Source organism: Procambarus clarkii, chromosome 71, assembly GCF_040958095.1.
Source record: "Procambarus clarkii isolate CNS0578487 chromosome 71, FALCON_Pclarkii_2.0, whole genome shotgun sequence".
Taxonomy (NCBI): Eukaryota; Metazoa; Arthropoda; class Malacostraca; order Decapoda; family Cambaridae; genus Procambarus; species Procambarus clarkii.
The window spans coordinates 16,496,180-16,518,117 of record NC_091220.1 but is presented as its reverse complement, the minus strand read 5'-3'; the positions used below and the strand labels follow the sequence as shown (position 1 = coordinate 16,518,117).

The following is a 21,938-nucleotide window of genomic DNA, read 5'->3' as shown; positions in this document are numbered from 1 at the left end:
GTAGCTTCCGGGGATCAACAGCCCCACGACCCGGTCTCCAACCAGGCCTCGTAGTTGGTTGTCTGGTCAGCCAGGCTGTTGGACGTGGCTGCTCACAGCCTGATGTAAGAATCACAACCTGGTTGATCAGGTATTATCACACATTGCTATCATTATATCACACATAACTACAGTTTTTTTATAGAGATTATTAGTCAAATCTCTAGTTCTATGGTTTAACCATGAAATTCACAATACAGGTCAACATGGATTTAGAGCAGGAAGATCCAGCATTTCACAATTATTGAACCACTATGACAAAAGTGCTTTCTCATTCTCATTTCAGGTATAGACAAAAATAAAAGTCACAACTTCTAGTCATCTTTTGCATTTGATACAAATATCAATAAAGTCTGCTTGGGCAACAGAAAATATCATGATCTTTAACAGTGATAAATTCTAGATATTTAGGTATGGTAAAAATGAATAAATTAAGTGAAATACAGGGACCAAGACACAATCAGATCTCATAGAAAGAAAGCGACATGTAAAGGATCTGGGAATAATGATGTCAGATAACTAAATGTTTAGTGAGCATATGAAAGCAAACACAGCCACAGGGGGGCCTGGTGGCTGAGTGGATAGCGCTCGGGATTCGTAGTCCTAGGGACCGGGGATCGATCACCAGCGATGGCAGAAACAAATGGGCAGAGTTCCTTTCACCCTGATGCCCTGGTTCGCAGTAAATAGGTACTTGGGAGTTAGACAACTGCTACGGGCTGCTCCCTGTGTGTGTGTGTGTGTGTGGGAAGTGAGGAGGCCTGGTCGACGACCGGGCCGCGGGGACGCTGAGCCCCGGAAGCACCTCAAGGTAACCTCAAGGTAGGTGGGGGTGGGGGGGGGGGAAGAAGAAAAACAGTTGATTGATTGATAGTTGAGAGGCAGGCCCAAAGAGCCAGAGTTCACAGAGTTCATCCCCTGCAATCACAACTAGGTGGTACAATATTAGCCAGGAAAAAGACAGAGTAGAAGAACACTGAGAGCCTACTTCTGGTATACTCCAGCCAGAACTCAGTCTATCCTAATTGGCTTCAGCAACTGGGTGTGTGGGGCAGGGGGAGCCAAGTGTTTTTAGTTAAGTGGCTTGTGTTTTCTTTAAGAACTTTGTTGCAGTTGTGCATTTGGTTTATACTATGTTAGTGAATGCTGCTTGTGTGTACGGTATAGGCAAACTTAATATTTCATAAATATTTTGGGGGGTGATGATGCCACGTGCTCAAAAATTCACTATTTAACGAATTTTATGTGTACTTTTTTTTTTTTTTTGTCAACACAGGTGGGTACAGGAACAGACACCTGCTGACTCCTGTAAGCAAGCTGAGAGCTTTCCCTTTCCACAGCTCATAGTAACCCTTATCCACTACTTTTCCTTGGAATATGACCCACCCGTGCTCTCAAGCACGTAACCAAATCACTGCTGGGTGAACAGAGGCATACAGTTAAGGATTGGCGACTAGTCAATCCTCCCCGGCCAGGATATGAATCCAGGCCAAATAGCTCAAAAGCGAAGGGCGAGTGTGCTACCACTGCACCACAGGGAGTTATAATTTTATTAGCTTTCAATAGCCAGAGAGAGAGAGAGAGAGAGAGAGAAATGTTGAAGCTTTTATATTTAATGAGATTTATAAGAAAACTTGAAGTTACTTGCAGTATATTACTATTCATCACTAAGATCATCCAGGTCTTTCAGTCTTTACTATTTTGCATGGTGTCAATGGTTTCAAGTGTAGCATAGCTACACTTGAAACCATTTACTTTTTTTTTTTTTTTTTTTTTTTTTTTTTTTTGAGATATATACAAGAGTTGTTACATTCTTGTAGAGCCACTAGTACGCGTAGCGTTTCGGGCAAGTCCCTGGAATACGATCCCCTGCCGTGAAGAATCGTTTTTTCATCCAAGTACACATTTTACTGTTGCGTTAAACAGAGGCTACAGTTAAGGAATTGCGCCCAGTAAATCCTCCCCGGCCAGGATACGAACCCATGACATAGCGCTCGCGGAACGCCAGGCGAGTGTCTTACCACTACACCACGGAGACTGATCAGTCTCCAGGGTGTAGTCTCAGTCTCACTTCACTTCCATTTATTGAATTTACTAGCTGGAAGGTGATGTGCCAGACAAGATGCACATTTGTTTGCTAAGGCTCTTGAAGAAAACTAAGGTGTTCATGATTTTTCTCCAATATGGCAAACAATTACTGAGGTTCTCTAAGTGGGGAATGACGTTCCCATTGAACCAGCAGGACATTCAACTATTGTGGGGTGATCAGAATTGCCTTGAGGCAGTTGGAGCTTTACATCCAGTAGCCAAATGGGGGATTAGAAGAGTGTACAACTTAATACTGTGTATATTTTATATTGAAAAAAGATGTGAAATATACTTATTATTAATGAACCTAATTTAACCTAACCCTAAAATTATTACAAATTCTTGGCAAACTCAATTTTGATTTCCCGATGCTGAGGCTTTGCTGTTTAGACTTTGACAATCAGATCTTAACAGATACAGTACAGTATATATACACATTTTGGTGTGTAATTTTGTCATTGAACTCCATGATGACCAGCTCTGTTCTGTCTATACTGTAGTATGGGATCATTCCATTATAAATTGTAAAAAATTTAAAAGTAGACCTTCAACCCGACCATCTTAGATGGATCAACCTTAGTGAAAACTTGTTCATTCAGAATGTTCAGTTCATCTGGCGTGATCGGGCATTGGGATGTAGGGAACTGATCAGACTCTCCTGTGATGTTGCAGCATTCTTATTCATGGCCTAACCTAACCACCAGGCATCATTATAAATGCAAGTCACAAAACTTTTTCTTCCAAGACAATATTTCATGCGGGATGTTTGTTTGGTGCACTTCTCTAGTTATTTCTGTAGAAAACCTTTGTTATTAATTCATTCCTCCTTCCTGGTATGAAAGCATGAAATATTCGAGGTTAAAGTACTGGCCCGCTTCATATCATCTGTGTAGCAGCAGCTCATTCTTCATTACTGTTTTGCTTGTTGAAACATGCATGCAAAATTAATGTTCTTTCTGCGTCAGTTAATGTGCTTGGCCCTTCCTCACTAACAGAATCCCATTTAGTTGTTTGCCTACTGTTGTCACATATCATTTGTTCACTATTCACATGTGGCACTTTGTGTTAACATTCATGGTGGCACCTTCCTTAATGGCTTCCAACTGCTGCTGTGCCTTTTAATTTCAAATTGGTTGCAGTACAGTGTCTGTACTTCTTATCTATTGCCACACACTTCATCAAGTGCATCTGTCCATGTACAGTATATTGTACTAGTGTCTTGCACCACCTGCCCACACCACAGACTGAGAAATAGGTTTCTCAGCTAGACTGAGAAACAGTGATGCCAACTGAAAATACTTGAAACAAGAAATTTGTTATCAATAAGATTTAAAGAAAATAGCTAAAAATTTGGAGTCCAAGCTTAGTACAATTCTGAATACACACAACCATCATCCACATGTCAATCTTGGCAGTTTTGGTAACTGCACAGAGAATTGAATTGTAAATTAGGAGCTAGATGTGAAACAATTGGAGCTATATGTAACAAAAAATAGCTAAATTGGCAATCCTGTTGAGAAGTACACACAGACACACTATGAAGGGAATCTGAACTTGCCTGATGCATGTTTGGTTCAAGAAGTGTTTTAACTATTACACACCTGTACTTTATAATTGTATTTTTTACTCCTGTTCCCAAAGCCATCCCAAAATGAAACTTGAAACAGAGATTGCATTTAACTGTACCTACCTGACTACCTTGTGGAGATTCCAGGGGTCAAGGTCCCCATGATCTGGTCTCTGACCAGGCCTTCTGGTTGGTGGTCTAGTCAACCAGGCTGTTGGATGTGGCTGCTTGCAGTCTGACATATGAATCACAGCCTGGTTGATCAGGTATCCTTTGGATATGTTTATCGTTTATTTTGAACACCGTGAGCGGCCGGCCAGTTATGCCCCTTATGTGTAGAGGGACTGTGTTGAAAAATCTTGGGCCTTCGAGGTTAATAGAGTTTTCTCTCAATGTACCTATTGCACCTCTGCTTTTCACTGGGGCTATTTTGCACATCTTGCCAAGCCTACTGGTCTCATGTGATGTTATTTCCATGTGCAGATTTGGAACAAATCCCTCTAATATTTTCCAGGTGTAAATTATGATGTCTCTCTTTTGCCTGTGCTCAAGAGAATACAGATTTGAATTTTGAATTGTTCCCGATAATTTAGATGTTTTATAGAGTGGACCTTTTATTGAGTGGCAGTAAAGGATCTTTGCATGCTCTCCAGGTCACCAATTAAACCAGCTTTAATTGGGGCTGTTAGTGTGTAACAGTATTCCACCCCTAGAGAGCACTAGTGACTTGAAAAGTATCATCATTGGTATGGCATCCCTTGTTTGGAAGGTTCTTTTTATCCAACCTGTCATTTTTCTTGCAGTTGTGACAGCTACTTTATTGTGTTCTTTAAAGGTAAGGTCTTCGTGACAGCTACTTTATTGTGTTCTTTAAAGGTAAGGTCTTCTGCCATGATTACACCCAAATCCTTTACATTACTTTTTTGTTCTATAGTGTGATTAGACTGCATTTTATATGTGGTTTCCGTTTTTATATTGGTATTTTTCCGTAGCGCAGGAGCTGAAACTAATCTCCATTTTATTATGTGTCCCATTGAAAAACCTGATTATCATCAGATTGGAGGTTTACTGAGTAGTCTGTATTGTGTGTAATCATGAAAATCCTAGTGTCATCTGTATAGGATGATGCAGTACTATAGTTAGTTTTAGTTAGTTTAGTTCATTTATTATGCACCCCATACCCATCTTGTGGGCGGTAGTGGAAATGGTTACAGAGGCACATAATGGGCTCAGGGACTGAACCCCACAATTCATTTAGCTAAGCAAGTTACAATCTTGATGAGCTAGTTACAAAATTCAATATAAGTCATCACATCAACAATGGGTTCGAGATCGACCTCAAGTACAGGTTCTAAATTAAGCAACTGACATATGTGGAGAGCTAGTGTCACAATTGATATGTTTGTCCTGCACACCGCCCCCCATCCAGTGGGCAGCGGTGGATAGGTTACAATCATTTAGTTACTACCTACAGTTAGCAAACTGGGGATATTTGGCTAAAATTTCTGGTAGCAGATCATTTTGAATGAAATATTGACACATCGCTGGAACATTGGTTATAGAATTGTCTCTAAATTCACGTATCTTTTCGCACTCCATCACATAGTGACGGAGGGTGTGCGAATAATTTTGTTGACACAGTTTACATTTGGTCAGGTCTACATCAGCAGATAATGAGAATTTCCAGAGATACTTGTAACCGAGTCTAAGCCGAGCAGTAGTAACATCTAGAAGTCTGCTGATTTTATTGGATGATCCATAGATGTGTGGCTCCTCTTGCATGATAGTATGATGATAGATGAAATTACTGGTGTCAATTTCACTTTGCCTCAGATCTACAAGATCTTGTTGAAGTTCTCGGTGTACTGCTGCTCTCAGATTGCTCATTGACAATCCAAGGTTACACTCAACGGCTCCTTTAAAGGCAGATTCTTTGGCTAACTTATCAGCTCTATCATGCATTCGGAGGCCAACATGAGATGGAGACCACAGGAAATGGACTCTGTTACCATCCTTAATAATTTTGTTGTATTTGTGTCTAGCTTCGGACACGAGCATGTTACAGTTATGTCTTAAAGAGTTGAGAGCATTTAAGGATGATAAGGAGTTACTTACAATTAATGTATCAAGTTTGGAGACTTGTACACATTTCAGTGCAAGGATCAAGGCAAATAGTTCAGTCTGAAGGGTAGAGGCCCAGTTGTTTATACGGACTCCCCACTCAAAGTATAGGCCATCGCCCATTGTCAGGACAACTGCACTTCCAACTGCACCCGTGGTGCGGTGTAGGGAACCATCAGTGTATATAATTTGAGAGAGAGAATGCTCTGTGGACAGAGCATCAATATGGCTTAAGGCGTTGAGCTTTGCCTCAAGACGAAGCTTGGGCTGATCTCTAATTTGCTTCTTGGGTGGAAAGGGAGGGATTAAAACTGGATAGGGTGTAACCTCCCACGGTGCAGGAAAGTGCCGTTGTTGTTTCTCTTGGTACAAATCATGAACCCCATACATTCTGAGTTGAATTCCAGTTTTTGTTATCCATTTGGAACAATGCTGATCTTCAATAAAGAAATTCTGGAGGGCTTCTGTGCAAGGATTAGGATGAGTTAGCCTAAGCATTTTTATACCAATTTGACAGTTAATTTCAGTAACACGATCAACAAAGCTCAGAATATTAAGTTCCTTTCTCATATTAAGTATCTTTGTTGTACGAGGGCACCCAAGGATTATACTATAGTTTGTGTCTTTGTCTGTATCTGATACGAGGATGAGAGAAAGTACCAGAGCAAGCACAGTATCTTGGGGAACTAAGTTTTTCACAGTGGATGATTCAGTTTTTTTTTTTTAACCCACACTGGGTTCTGTTCATTAGGAAGTTAAAAAATCCATCTCCCTACTCTGCCAGTAATTCCTTTTGAGTTCATTTTGTGCACAACAAAACCATGGTCATGTTGAAAGATTTTGCAAAGTTTGTGTATATTACATCTGCATGTTGCCTGTTTTTCATGGCATCTGAGGCCATGTCGTAGTGAAATAACAATTGTGAGAAGCAGGAGTGCCCTGTCCTGAACCCATGTTTTCCAGGGTTATGTAGACGTTGTGATTCCATGTGATTTGTGATCATATTTCTTAGCACTTGTGGTTGTCTAAGAAGATTTTCATGTGATATTAGAGCTATTGGTGTATAATTTTTTGCATCTCCTTTACGTCACTTGAAAACACTTGGAAACTTGAAAAAGCATGGGTGGAGCATGAACAAGGGGACACAGATGGAAACTTAGTACCCAAATGAGCCACAAACATATTATAATTTTTTTTTTCAGTGTCAGAGTAGTTAACAAGTGGAATGCATTAGGCAGTGATGTGGTGGAGGTAGACTCCATACACAGTTTCAAATGTAGATTTGATAGAGCCCAATAGGCTCCAGAATCTATACACAAGTTGATTGACAGTCAAGAGGTGGGGACCAAAGAGCTAAAGCTCAACCCCTACAAGCACAACTAGGCAAGTACCCCCTTTGTGAAGTGGTGCAATCTCCGTTATTTTAAGTATGTCGCGGATAGCACTAGTATCTAGGCTCCCATGTCAAAAGATGTTTAGGGGCCTGTTATAGTGGTACTTTGCGCTTCTTGATGAATACTGTATAACATTGTGTTGTTTTCAAAACAAGTTAATAATTTTGTTTGAAACCATGAAAACAATGTTTCCTTAGCTTCAAAACAAGCCCAACATGAAGGTTCTACCTATATTAAAAGCAAAGTTGTGATTCTGTTTTTTGGTTGAGCTTGTAAGCAAAAATATTGCATGTTTATCACATAGGCAACCCTACTGTATATGAATATCTTGCATCACTTAAGGTTAAAATATTGCATATATTTGTTACTTCATGTACTCTAACATCCTGCCAAATTTAATGTAAATCTTAGATGGTCAGGTTGGGAGCTGCGATGATTTGGCATGGAATGTGACCTTATAGACAAAATTACCAGCATCTAGATTTGTCATTGATGGAAGCATAAATAATAAATGATCAATGTTTGCCATAAAGAAATTACATTTTTATGTTGTGTAGTTTTTTCCTTGTTGATTTCACTATCTTCCTGTGTGCCCATGGACAGAAGTTTTCTACAGTGTTTTGAAGAATCTCATCTTCAGTCATCTTACCATTACCTTGGTCATTAGCGTCTTAAAGTTGATTGCCAATACTCCTATACATCTTGGTGATTAAAAATTAGCTATGTTTGTTTTCAAGAAAAAAATTCAGTTAAGAAAATTCTTCAGAATAGTGTCACCATTTTGTATCATGGATGGGCAGAAACCATGGCTAGCTTTCAGTGTTGAGACAGGTCCTGTTAATTTGGCAGAGAAAATCTGGTACCAATACTGTACTGTACTAACATTACAGGACATTAAAAATATGGAATGGGGATAGAAAATGATGCAATGACATGTTAGCCAGAGAGGAGGGAGGGGGGGGTGAAGGGTGTTCAGGAACAGCAAAGGCCTGTTCCTGAGGAGCAAGCAGGATTATAAAATAACACGTTGCTATGGCTTGACCAGGGACAGCATGTGATGTGTTTGTGAGGTGCTCAAGGATGAAAAGTGGCAGGCTATGACTGTGTTTGCAGGGATGAAATCAGACACTATTCCCTTCGTGTAATTGGGATGCTGGTTGCTACCCGTTTAATTGATTGATCACATGCCTTGTCAGTGCTTCGCTAATATTGTACCCATGAACTTGTTGGATAGCAAATTACTGTACGTTGGTTTGTAGAGGATTCTAATGCTATTGCTTTGAGAAAGTTTTAACAAATTCCTGATAAAAATAAAATCTATACGTGATCTTTTCAAATTGAAATTATTTTCTGCATAATGTAATGAATTTATGCTAGGCAATGATAATACGTAGTAGAAATTAAAAATTACCTGATATGGGCTGAGAACTTATAAAAGAAAAACAATCCTAATCTATTGTTAAAAAAAAAAAAAACAGGACATTTTGCTTAACACGAAGCTTCTCAATATTTCTTATGTTTTTCTTCACTGTCAAGGGAAGTTGAAAAATTAATTCTCCAAAGGTCATTTTCAAACTTTATTATGGTCTGATGCCTAGGGATGTGTTTCACAAGGCACTCCTTACATTTTCAAAGACAAATTTACCATGCTGTTGTTGTTTTTAGATTCAGCTAATCAGAACAAAAAGTTCCAAGTAGCACAGGCTATGGTGAGCCCGTAAGTGGAGGCTCTTTGGAGCCATTCATTATCTGTATCAGTAGCTGATAATAGAGATCTGGGGATGGATGGGGTCTTCATGGTGGTTTTCAGGGCTGGCTGTACCAGTCGTAGAGCTGGTAGGGTTAGCGTAGACCTCTAGGTGATAGATAATATATACATATATATATATATATATATATATATATATATATATATATATATATATATATATAAAATATAAATATATATATATAAAATATATATATAAAATATATATATAAAATCTTGTTCAGAGCTTCTTTCCCTCTGATTAGTGCTCTTGCATCTTGATTTAGTTGATAGAGGATTTCAAATGTCACCTTTCTTCAAAGGTGGGTAAAGTGAATAGTTCCGTGATTTGGGTATTATTGTGGGTTCTTCGACTTTTATGTGAATCACCATTCGCATAAAAGTCGAACAACCCACCATAAATACGTACCTAAGTAACGGAACTATTCACCTTACCCACAATTAGAGTAAGAACCAGACCATAACGTGAAGATGCCAACGTTGCAGCCCGTCCTCCAAAAATGGGGTGGTAAATGTAAGGAGACAAATAAGTGCAATTATGTACTATTCATAGCAGTTAGGAATTGTACTTATTTTCACTTAGTATTAAATCGTACTGTCAAATATATTGTGAATATTTGAGTTTACCCCAAAAACTGAATAGAAAACCACAACCTCACCTAACCGTCTTAGTTTTTGAAGATAATAATTTTATTGCTTCTTAATTACAATTAGTACTTAACCTATAGCTATATTGATATTACAGTTTTATAAAACTAATAAAACAAAACTAAAATATATCAATAAATTGTAAAATAACTCAGGATATTTTAAAATTTTGTATAAAATCTATATTGTTTAATAAACCAGAAAAAAAAATTCTTTATTTAAAACCTGTGTATTGCAAATTGAAATTGAAAATTTCATCCTAAAATTGTGTGTGTCTTAACAGAAAACGAGGGGAATTAAATCGGGGGAGGGAGTTGGGTAAATGTAACAGCCCAATAAGTGCAATTATGCACTGGTTATGACAGTTAGAAAATGTACTTATTACACTTAGTATTAAATCGTACTGTCAATTCGGAGGATGGGTTGAACGTTGACAACACGGCTCAAAATGACACTCCCACTACGCCTGATTAATCTTTGTAGGTGCTTTTCCCCTTACCCCCTTTTTCGCTTTATTCTTCACCCTGTATGCCTTACTCTTCACTCCTTTATGCCTTACTCTTCACCCCTTTATGCCTTACTCTTCACCCCTTTATGCCTTACTCTTCACCCCTTTACGCCTTACTCTTCACCCCTTTATGCCTTACTCTTCACCCCTTTATGCCTTACTCTTCACCCCCTTTATGCCTTACTCTTCACCCCCTTTATGCCTTACTCTTCACCCCTTTATGCCTTACTTCACCCCTTTATGCCTTACTCGTCACCCCTTTATGCCTTACTCTTCACCCCTTTATGCCTTACTCTTCACCCCTTTATGCCTTACTCTTCACTCCTTTACGCCTTACTCTTCACCTATTTGTATGTACCTGACCCCCGTAATGGTATAAATCCAACATGCCCAGTACAGTCCCGTCCTTTGAGAATGGATCATGTAAGTTTGAAACGTTGTGTAAATTTATAATAAGTGTAATACTTTCTACAGTTAATTATTCTTTTAGTTTACCTAGAACAAGGATGACATTTGGAGAAATCTTATCCAATTAAACCAAGATGCAAGCGCACTAGTCAGAGGGATAGAAGTCCTAAACAAGTAAAAATATACAGTACAGTGTATATATATGTATGTATGTACAGTATGTATGTATGGATATATATATATATATATATATATATATATATATATATATATACATATATATATATACATATATATATATATATATATATATATATATATATATATATATATACACACCTGTATACTGTATTTAAATTGCCCAGTATTGCTTGCTACATAATTGGATATGTTCTGTGGAATGCCAGTCTGCTCTTCGGATTGTTTCTTAACATATATCCCATCTTTGTTTTTTGGTTAGTGTTTGAAAAATGATAACAGACGCTCCATCAATTCTTCTGTGACATTCCACGGCACAAGTTTCAGGCATTATTATTATAATTTTTTTTTTTTAGAATTTGCTCTGGAGAAGTTGATCAGCAGCAGCAGGGCAACATGATCTGACCACCAATTCCACAGCTTTACAGCTGGTATCCGATGAAAATGTTAAACCCTATAACCCATCACATCTATTGTGACTTCCCACGGCTCAGCAAGTATCAGGTATTATTATTTGTGTGCCCCGTTTCCCTGAATACAAGGGGATGAGGGACATATAGTGTGTGTGTGTCCGTCCAGCTGTACGAAATGTAATTTCTGTACGGTGAATCATGAATGGTTTGATGCTTCTGAGTTTTGGTACAGTGTTACCTTGCTTTTAAGATCTTGCTGAGATATTATTCGAGTTAAATCCACCCATAGGTGGTATTACCAGTGGGCGACATTGAAAAATAGCTTCTTGATATAATCAGGCTTGTTGGGTGCTATAGCCTACAGGCTGGGACATTTGTGCCCATTGAATACATTTCTAGTTTAGGATATGCTTGGGAGAAGAATTGCATAATTTCCTGCAGGTTATCATGAGCTAACTGCAGTATGGATAAGTCAACCAAGCATAACCATATGCGCACACACTCTAAACAGCATTATTCCAACCTAGAAAGTACAAGTGCTCTGAGAACTGTCATTACTGGTTTGACCTCTTTTATTTGAAAGGCTCTTGCTTTCTATCCAGTCATCTTTGTCAGTTTTGCTAAGACATAAATTTGTTCTCTGAAGGCCAGATTGTCTAGTATGCATCCCTAGATCTTTCACATTTCTGTTTTGTTCATGGAAATACCAGTACGTAGTTTGTTTTGCATTGGCTCCATTTAAATTTTTCTGTAGAGATGTAGTTGAGAATTCTCCTTGAGCACGTTATGTATTATTCACTGTGGCCCATTGGAAAATTTGGATGGTTTTTAGCATTCTAGAGAGGTCAGTGGCTAAAGAAAGCTTTGTTTGCAATTCCTAACTTAGCCCTAAATTTTGATGGTGATCCAAGCTTATATTTTTACCCACCTGCCCCTCCCTCTCAAAATATTTGTCAGCTGTACAATTATAACTACAGCAGTATGTAAAGACCATATCATTCTTTAACAAATAATTTGCACCTTAAAAATTATACTGTACTATTATATATAATAGTGTATAATAAAACACTTAAGTTCAGTGTGTATGGAAAGGCTACTATTTTTTATTCATGTGGAGATTATTTTTCCAGTAATCAATTTAAAGTTAAATATTGTGTGTTCTCTGGGATGCTCTTTGCAGCTTTTGAGTGTGTGTAGTCTGGAATTTATTGGCGAGGAAATGTCTTAAGATTTATTAAATTGCCACAAAGATACAATACCCTAGATCTTTCATTGATATAGCATTGCCTCAGACAAAAAAAATATATATATAATCACACACTGGGAGCCAGTTAATGCTTAACAAAATTCACAGATTTCATCCTATACAGAACTAAAATTTTAGTAAAATTTTCCCATGCTTTCAAGACCCTTAATATTAACTTCGTTTTCAAGAACAGAAACGCTGTTAACTCTTTCCTGATTAAGAATTGTCTGACTTTCCTTGCTGAATGTGTTTGTGTTTCATCTTACAACAAAAATACTTGATTAAAATAGGGCAGGAATGGAATGCAGTAGTCTTACATGTCAACCTTTCTAACCATGGTATTAACTGGAACTTTGCCAAACATGTCAATTTCAACAGTGGGTTTATTGAATGAAATTTGATAGATTGAACTCATATTTACTGTTATAGTAAGACACTCAGCACTAGCCAAGGTCATTTCTAGTTAGATTATTTTCTTGAAAATTTAAACTGACATTCTAGCTTGATGATATAATGCTGCCTTACAATATTGTGGCTAAGTTTGTTAGTGTAATGCTTCATTTTGCATTACTTCACATTGTTGTTATATGTTTCTATGACATAATTTTAATAATTGTGTTTATTGCCTGTCACTATTGTCTGTTTTCGTTTGCTTCTGCACTCGTGTCTGATTTTGAATGATAACTGTGCTGCTGCTTCTCGATTAAAAATTAAAAATTATCCTTCGAGTCATTTTACTTTATAATTCAATTTAAGTAACTTGCTAATGGTTTGTTTCTTATACCATATTCTATTCTGCACCTTAATTCTCTTTTTCCTGTCCCGTACAGCTTCTATGTTTGCTCAGTGTATGGCTTTTGATCTTGCCACGGCTTGTTTCTGTGTCTATTACTGCTTACTTTCTCAAGCTTCAGATAATCTGAACGAGGTGCATAAGGGTGTGAACACCATTACCCGCAGGCAGGTAGGCACGCCTATTGTAAAATCCTGGTTGGGCACCAGTTCGGGCCTCTAGAACCTTTCGGTGAATTCGGTAGAGTTCCGGGTTGACAAGCTTTTATCCTACTGTGGCCTAGTGCGTCAAGGCAGGTGTCTGGGTATCACCAGAATGCTGGTTAGAGTCACCTCATTACCCCAAAATAATTATATATAATAATATACAGATATACAATATATTTATATACCTTGTATATATTGGATATATATACATACTATGTGTGTATATATACTGTGTGTAATATATAATTTATTTATTTTATATTTTCATTTGAATATAACTGCTTATTTACTTGTTTAACCACTGCACTGCACACCTGGTTTTGGCAAAAACATCATAATGCAATTGTCAAGGACATATTTTTGTTGTTTTTATAAATGTTCAGGTAAAGTTAATGTCAAAATGTTTCCAAACTCAACCATTTTCATTTCAAAACACAAAGAGTGATGAAAATGTTAAAAAACATTAAAATATTGCCCAATACAAAAAAAAATAGCAGAACTCTCAGAGCGCCTTAGGGGGCTGTGTGCAGTACAGTGCACAGAGGCTTCTATCCCTCACTAGTGCTCTTGCATCTTGGTTTAATTGGAAGAGGATTTCTTCGCATGTCATATTTGTTCAAGGTTGATAAATAAAAGAACAACAAACTATAATATATATTATAAAAGAACAAACGTAACTATAATATATATTATACTTTTTACAATGTTTTGAACCTGCAAGGTTCATTCTCAAGTGAGTAATGACAAGACATGGGAAACATCTGATTTTATTATACTGGAATACATAGTAACAATAACAGTCGGCCTTTCCTGGGTGTATTAATAACAAAAAACAGAAACATCTCTAAGCATCAGCATATATACATATACCAAGCCTACAAACTATGCCTGAATGGTAGCAGTGAATGCCCTCAAAGATATAAAGCTAGTGTTCTCAATTTTTGCATTCATTCACCCTCTACCCATTGCTCTGAATGGAGTAACCTGAATAGGGAGTTTGAAAGAATAATACAAGTACTGGCAAACAATTGTTATAATAAACCATGAGGTCAACACTACTATAAGACGACACTTGGACTGATGGGACAATCCTCAACCAAGAATTGAAACTACAACACCTCCACTAAAATTATATTATAAACCTATCATGCATAGTGAATACAAGAGAGTGGAAAAAATAATGAAAGAAATCATCCATAAGGGAGTAAAAAGCACAACTCCTGACCAAAACAGACATTATATATATTCTGTATATATATACTGTACTATAAAACAAAGAAAACCACCAACCTCCTCATTAAAACAACCTGAAGCCAACCGTGAACGCTTTGCAACAGTCGAATGTGGTACATATGTACACCTGCTCCCTAAGCTCACAAGGCATTTAAGCTGTCATCTCCAATCTGCTGCCCCTAAAAATCACATGATCGAAGCTCATGACATCACCCTAATGAGAGAAATGTTGAATAAAAAAGCCTGTATATTACACAAAGCCCAAGATGTAAGACGATTACAAACTATTGAAGCGCTACACATAAAAACAGAAGCACCCACCATAAACATTCAAATAACAGAATTATCCACTCTTCCCACCATGAGAGTACGAGCATGACTTGAACGTAAACAAGCTTACGTTGACATCACTGGCCATGACGCAGTGCCCACTATAGTCACCTGACATAACTTTGTACTCCATCATTGGCCCATCATCTCACTTCCTCCTCATATTCTTATTTCTGTTTACTGGGTCCAGTCATCTGACATAATTTTGTACGCAGCTGACCTCCCGGTTTTATATAATATAATTCCATCATACGTGTAAAACCCAGACAATGATTGTTTAAATCGTCATAAGACGATGACCGCACTTTTCCTAGTAACATTTTTGAGGATGGCCACATTCTCTCTAGTAACATTCTTGACGATGGCCACATTCCCCCTAGTAACATTCTTGATAATAACCACATCCCCCTAGTAACATTCTTGACAATGACCACATTCCCTCTAGTAACAGTCTTGATAATAACCACATCCCCCTAGTAACATTCTTGACAATGACCACATTCCCTCTAGTAACATTCTTGACAATGACCACATTCCCTCTAGTAACATTCTTGACAATGACCACATTCCCTCTAGTAACATTCTTGACAATGACCACATTCCCTCTAGTAACATTCTTGACAATGACCACATTCCCTCTAGTAACAGTCTTGATAATAACCACATCCCCCTAGTAACATTCTTGACAATGACCACATTCCCTCTAGTAACATTCTTGACAATGACCACATTCCCTCTAGTAACATTCTTGACAATGACCACATTCCCTCTAGTAACATTCTTGACAATGACCACATTCCCTCTAGTAACATTCTTGACAATGACCACATTCCCTCTAGTAACATTCTTGACGATTCCCTAACATTCTTGACGACGACCACATTTACACCATGAAATGGTACCAGGATTTTTTCATGGGTTAGGTAAACTCCATTACATCTTCATCAACCTATTATATCGCATATTTGCATCATTCATGTAAAACCAAGACAATAATTGTTTAAATAGTCAGATAACCACATTTCCTTAGAGATTATCAATTGAAGATAATCACAGCCTAAGAGTTTAATGCATACTATTGTACTCCAGCGTCAAATGAAATTGGTGTTTGTGCCACTGGTAGATGAGGTAGGTATTGATTAATTTTCTTCTTACATCATGTGATTATTGGCTGGTCTACATCCTCAAATGTAGGTTAATTTCAAGGAAAATGTGCGTCAAACAATGGGGAAATGAATTACGGAATCCAATGATCTCAAAAAGTATATGTACGAATGAAATGTCATTTGTATAGAATTAAATACAAACACAGTAATACTTGTTACTAAGTATATTTGATATTTAATTACAAATTACAATGATAGACAGCACCTTATTATAATGTCTAGAGAGAGCCAGGCAGGGGAAATTCTTGCTGTTGCTGCATCATTGATGTTCCTGCTATGTCCTGGACATCATTGATGTCTCCTGATGCTCCAGCTATGCCCTGGACATCACTGATGTCTCTTGATGTTCCTGCTGTGCCTTGGACAAATGTTTGAGTTCTCAGCATAACTAAGCGTACCACTCCTGTGGGTGGCGCGAACGTGCACCGGCCAGCTAAATTTGTGTTGCTCCAGTGACGTTTGCTGCCCATATTGAAACCTTCTTGCACGTGCCACTTTGTTGATGTTTAGAGCGTTTTGAAGAGAGAGGCACCTTGAATGTGGGCGGTGTAAAACTGAGCACGAATCCATGGTGCAGGTCTGCTCTGTCTAATGACACGAGAGTCACTGACAGCCACACCATTCCACGTGTTAACCTTAGATGTGTTGAATTGCCAGTGAGTATAATCAGAATAATATATACATATAATAATATATTCACATGTACTGTACTGGTAAAATAAATATGTATATAAACAGTGGGCAGACCTCATAGGCTGCTGGGGTGGCCAGGCCATGCAATCGGCCTAAAATAGTTATAGAAAAAAGGGTATAATATACCATTTATACATTGTAAAGACATATTTGTACACCAAAGTGTTGCCACAATTTTTTTTTAATTTTTTTTGTAGATACGTTTTACCTTATATTGAGTTTTTAAATACTTTTCGTTCCCTTGCATCTTAATTTTTCCATTATCGTATTGTGTATTTTACTTCTAAAATTACATGGTTACGTACCTATTGGAGGCAAGTACCGTACAGTATATCAAAGCTCTCTTCCTCATTCCTAGTAAACATTAGGTCCAGTATGAAAGGATCATCCTCCTTCCCTCATTCTTGTGGGATGATTGACTTGATGATTGACGTGAATGCCTCTAGGAAGAGATTCATGAATCTGTTAAGAAATCTTGTGTCCTTATTTTATAAACCTCCCAATCTATTGTTTTCATAAGAAAGTCTCCAGGTGCCATCAACCTATCTGCTTTTTTATAACATCACTCTAATTCATAATGAGACACTCTTGTTAATTATCAATGCTTCCTTTGTCTAAATGATATTTGATGATGATAATAATAAAAGCAATTGTACATGAGAAAAGGTCAGAACTAATTTTGCACTATTATTTGACTAAGGGAAAGTACATCAAATTATTTGGTGACTGATTATTCGTTGTATTTATGATATTTGCCTTGAAAACACTTATGTTTTGGCTGTGAGTTACTCCGACCATTTTTATTTTTATAAAATGTTCGTGAACATTTTTTATTAGCATAGATGAAAAGAAGTTTGTCGTCTTCTTACTGGAATTGTAACACAAATTTGATGATCAAATATAAATTTTATAGGCAAGTGTAGTTACAGGAGAAGAGCTACGTGCGATGTGTCCCATCTTCCCAGTACTCTTTGTCGTATAACGCTTTGAAACTACTGATGGTTTTAGCCTCCACCACCTTCTCACTTAACTTATTCCAACCATCTACCACTGTTTGCAAAAGAAATTTTCTAATTATTTTTGGCACCTTTGTTTACTTAGCTTGAATCTGAGATCTCTTGTTCTTGAAGTTGCTGGTTTCAGGAATTATTCTTTGTCAATTTGGTCGATTCTGGTTATTATTTTGTAAGTGTTGATCATATCACCACCTTTTCTTCTGTCTTTTAACTCTAGCATAGTTAACACATCTAGCCTCTCTTCGTAAAGCCGGAAACAATGCAAATAAATTGACAAAGTTATTCCCCTGCGGCACTTCACCTAATTTCTATTGAAAAAATGCAACTTCTCCCGCCCCACCACAGCTAAACCACAAGAGATAGACTTCTTATTTGGACTTCCATCCTTCCTGGCTGCTAAATAACAATGTCAAAAAAACAAATCATTTTTTCAGAGCAATTTATTTTCTGCGCACCTGGGTGTTGCATGGTAGAGTCGCTTGTGCAGCCGAAGTGTTAATGACCTTCGTGCTGTTTGATATTGGACGATTTATGCATTCCATTTTATGTGATAATGGCTTTGGTAACTGTAGTGGTGTGATTATTTTTTTTAATTTTTTAGTGTACATCATATTTCTCTACTCTAGTTGATAAGTTTCCAGCATGTTATGTGCATTTTAATTTACACCATCTTACTTTCTTTTTATTGTTCAGCTGACCAAAAGTCAGCTTAACAGTTATACAGTACAGTATAATCAATTTTATTTTGGGAAAAAATATGGAGGAAGAATAAACTCGTATATATTGCACACTCTTGTGTGTTGCTCTGTGGTATGTAAGGTCCTAAACATAATAGTTTTCCTGATAACAGCTATTTAGTAATTTTATCAACTTTTTTAGTACTGTATATGTTGAATGTTAAAATAAAGTTTAATTCTCTGTGCACTTGATCTTTTAACTAATCCTGATGATATTACAGGTTGGTAATTTGTATAACGATGGCGTGACCCTGAGCCAGACCAAGCAGCAACAGCCGCAGCAGCAGGCACAGCAGCAACCACAACAGCAGCCGCAGCAGCAGCAGCAGCAGCAGCAACAACAGCAACAGCAGCAGCAGCAGCCTCAGCAGCAGCCGCAGCAGCAGCCTCAGCAACAGCTGCAACCACCATCACAGCAACAACAGCAACAGCAGCCGCAGCAGCAGCAGCAGCCTCAACAGGAGCAGCATGGGCAGCATCAACAGACACACAAAATTAGCAGTAACAGCACCACTTCATCATCATCAGGGCATCACCACCACCATCACCACCACCACCATCATCACTCAGCCAGAGGCAAGTCACTATTACAACTGCACAACTCTCTTTACATTAAAGCCATACCTCAATACACACAATCTTCATTAGAAAAGAAATTAAACATTAGTACATAATTGCATAGGTGAAAAATGACCCAACTAATTCAGTAAAGCTAAAGAAAATTGTTTGAAATCATTGTTATAATACCGTGGGGCATGGGATTATTTATTTGATGAGACAAAATAGGTTTTCATGAATAATTGGGCCCAGAAGAGAGATTAATGAACAGCGGAACACCGTTCCCAGAAGAGAGATTAATGAACAGCGAAACACCGTTCCCAGAAGAGAGATTAATGAACAGCGAAACACTGTTCCCAGAAGAGAGATTAATGAACAGCGAAACACCGTTCCCAGAAGAGAGATTAATGAACAGCGAAACACTGTTCCCAGAAGAGAGATTAATGAACAGCGGAACACCGTTCCCAGAAGAGAGATTAATGAACAGCGGAACACCGTTCCCAGAAGAGAGATTAATGAACAGCGAAACACCGTTCCCAGAAGAGAGATTAATGAACAGCGAAACACTGTTCCCAGAAGAGAGATTAATGAACAGCGAAACACCGTTCCCAGAAGAGAGATTAATGAACAGCGAAACACTGTTCCCAGAAGAGAGATTAATGAACAGCGAAACACCGTTCCCAGAAGAGAGATTAATGAACAGCGAAACACCGTTCCCAGAAGAGAGATTAATGAACAGCGAAACACCGTTCCCAGAAGAGATATTAATGAACAGCAAACCACCGTTCCCAGAAGAGAGAGAGATTAGAATATCACAACGAGGATCAAAAAGGATTATGGGTCATTTCTGGGGGGAGCCCCGTCGGCTCCCCGGAGCTTTACCGGCTGATATGCTAATGTCAGACTTTGGCATCAGTCATGTGTATGGAGTTCTAGGGCCTACCGGGGACCACGAGCCAGAACCTGGCCCCCTCAGAGAGGCAAGGGGAGCAATGGCCTATAGAAACCCCCGTGTGGTTGGAAGCATTCTATGTCTGCCATCGACCGGGTCAAGCATCCAGAAAGGTAAGCATTCCAAAACAAACCCCTATTCTGGTGAAAATTGCTACCTAAGCCGAACTAGTGGATAGAACTCTTCAACAGAAAACAAGGGAACTAGTATGACGTCATACATCACCGCGCCGCTGTCTGCGCAGCTCCCCCCTCCCCAGGAGGGGGAAGGGGGAGCCCCAGACCTCCCACGCCGGCTATCCACCCACCAGTTCTTCGGCTGATGCTATAGGCAATGGTTATGTGCTCCGGCTCCAGTGGTTGTTTCAGCACTGTACCTAGAGTGTGGTGTCTGTTTTCTAGGTGGTGCGTGAGCCGGGAGTGATTCTCCAGTACTCGGGCTGCATGCGCCTAGGGTTCCCTTCCCTAGGTGCCCTGTAAGTACTGCCCTTGGGGCTTGGGGCCACCTTCCACAAGTTCCTTGGGTCCTGCCCCTGCTTGGCCGTTTACTGCTTGGTTTTCGGCCGCTCTTTGTGTGCTCGGGGGTTCTGTCTCCCTTGTTCGCCTTAGAGTAAGGGGCAGTGTTTGCACTGGTGGGGCGCGGGGTACTGTGCAGCTTGTCTTTACCAATCATAGCGGCCGGCTCTGTTCCGCTTGGGTACGCTGTCCTCTTGCGGGGTTTTCTTTTTCTTTTTGTTTATCTACCTGGTGGGGGGGTCTGCCTTCGTTCTTGCCCCTTGTGTCCCTTGTGTTCTGAGTATTTTCTGGTGGTGCCCCCTGCTAGGTCCCCGTGAGTGTACACGTCCCGGGGGTTCAGCTCTTAGAAAGTTGTTTGGTAGCTTTGGGTGCCGGTTAGCAGTACCCTGCCTGGGACTACCTGAGCGCGAGTCCTCTTAAAGTAAACGCTCGGGACCCTGGGAAACCCCTGGGGGCGCGCGGGTCCGATAGATGTGACCCCAGAGCCCCCCCCCTCGCTTCCAGCGAGTTTGAGGGTTGCTCTCACCTTTTGTCTCTGGGTGACTCTCTGTTTTGCCTCCGTCTGCTGCCTGTGGGGTCGGTGACACCTTCGACCCGGAGTCCTGCGAGTTTGGTTGCTCGTTGTGGCTCGGTTACCCAGTTGTGCTAACACAGCGGGTGCGGGCAGCAGGGGCGTTGCACTTGAGCCTTGGTGGTGGCAACGTTCTCGTGGTTTCCTCCCCGGGAGCCCCGGGGCTGCCCCGTTGTAGTTCGTTTTGGGACTTGGGGGTGTTGGCTGCTTCGGTTCCATCCACGCCCCCTTGTCTTTTCCCCTGGTTCACCCTGCCTGCATCCGGTTCCTTACGGTCTGTAGGTTCGGGGCGGGGTTTTTGGTGGTGTTGAGACTCGGGCAGTCTCGGGGAATTCCCCTTCCGGGGTAGTGACGGGGGCATTTGGGCCTGTTCCTCCAGCCGTGTTGTATGAGTCTGCCAGTGGGCTCTCTTCCTTAGTGTTTTCACGGCTGCCCCGGTTTTCTGGTACGGCCGGGGCTTTGGGGGAACGGCTCGGCCCCGGGGCCTGTCGTGTAGGTTCCCGGGGCTGGGGAGGGGCTGACTTGGGGGGGCCTTGGCCCCGTTAGACCCCGTGGGGGTTTTTATCCCCCTCTAGGCGGGGCTTGTGGTTACGCGGAGTGGGGTCTTTCCTCCCCACTCGCCGTACGTGCTGTTGGACGTCGGCCCCTCCCCGGGCTCGGTTCCTTGGCCTTTGAGTCGGTTGGTTCCGTCCTGTGGGTGGATATTTCCTCTCCCCCCCTCTTTGGGACGGTGTTTTTGTCATGTTTCCCCGTTCGGTGGGGTTCTGCGA

General features: G+C 39.8%; 1 protein-coding gene across 12 annotated transcripts in view; it reads left to right on the top strand.

Moving 5' to 3' along the window:
- Hipk (Homeodomain interacting protein kinase) overlaps positions 1-21,938 on the top strand; it is a 101,834-nt gene that overhangs the window by 9,130 nt on the left and 70,766 nt on the right. For 8 of the 12 annotated variants that reach the window (XM_045726330.2, XM_069312106.1, XM_045726328.2 and 5 more), the window contains one exon: positions 18,794-19,148. In XM_045726330.2, coding sequence (XP_045582286.1) covers positions 18,794-19,148 — 355 coding nt within the window. Of the gene's footprint in view, positions 1-11,095; positions 11,244-18,793; positions 19,149-21,938 lie in introns of all 12 variants that reach the window. The other 4 variants (XM_045726333.2, XM_069312103.1, XM_069312105.1 and 1 more) reach the window with 1 other exon arrangement.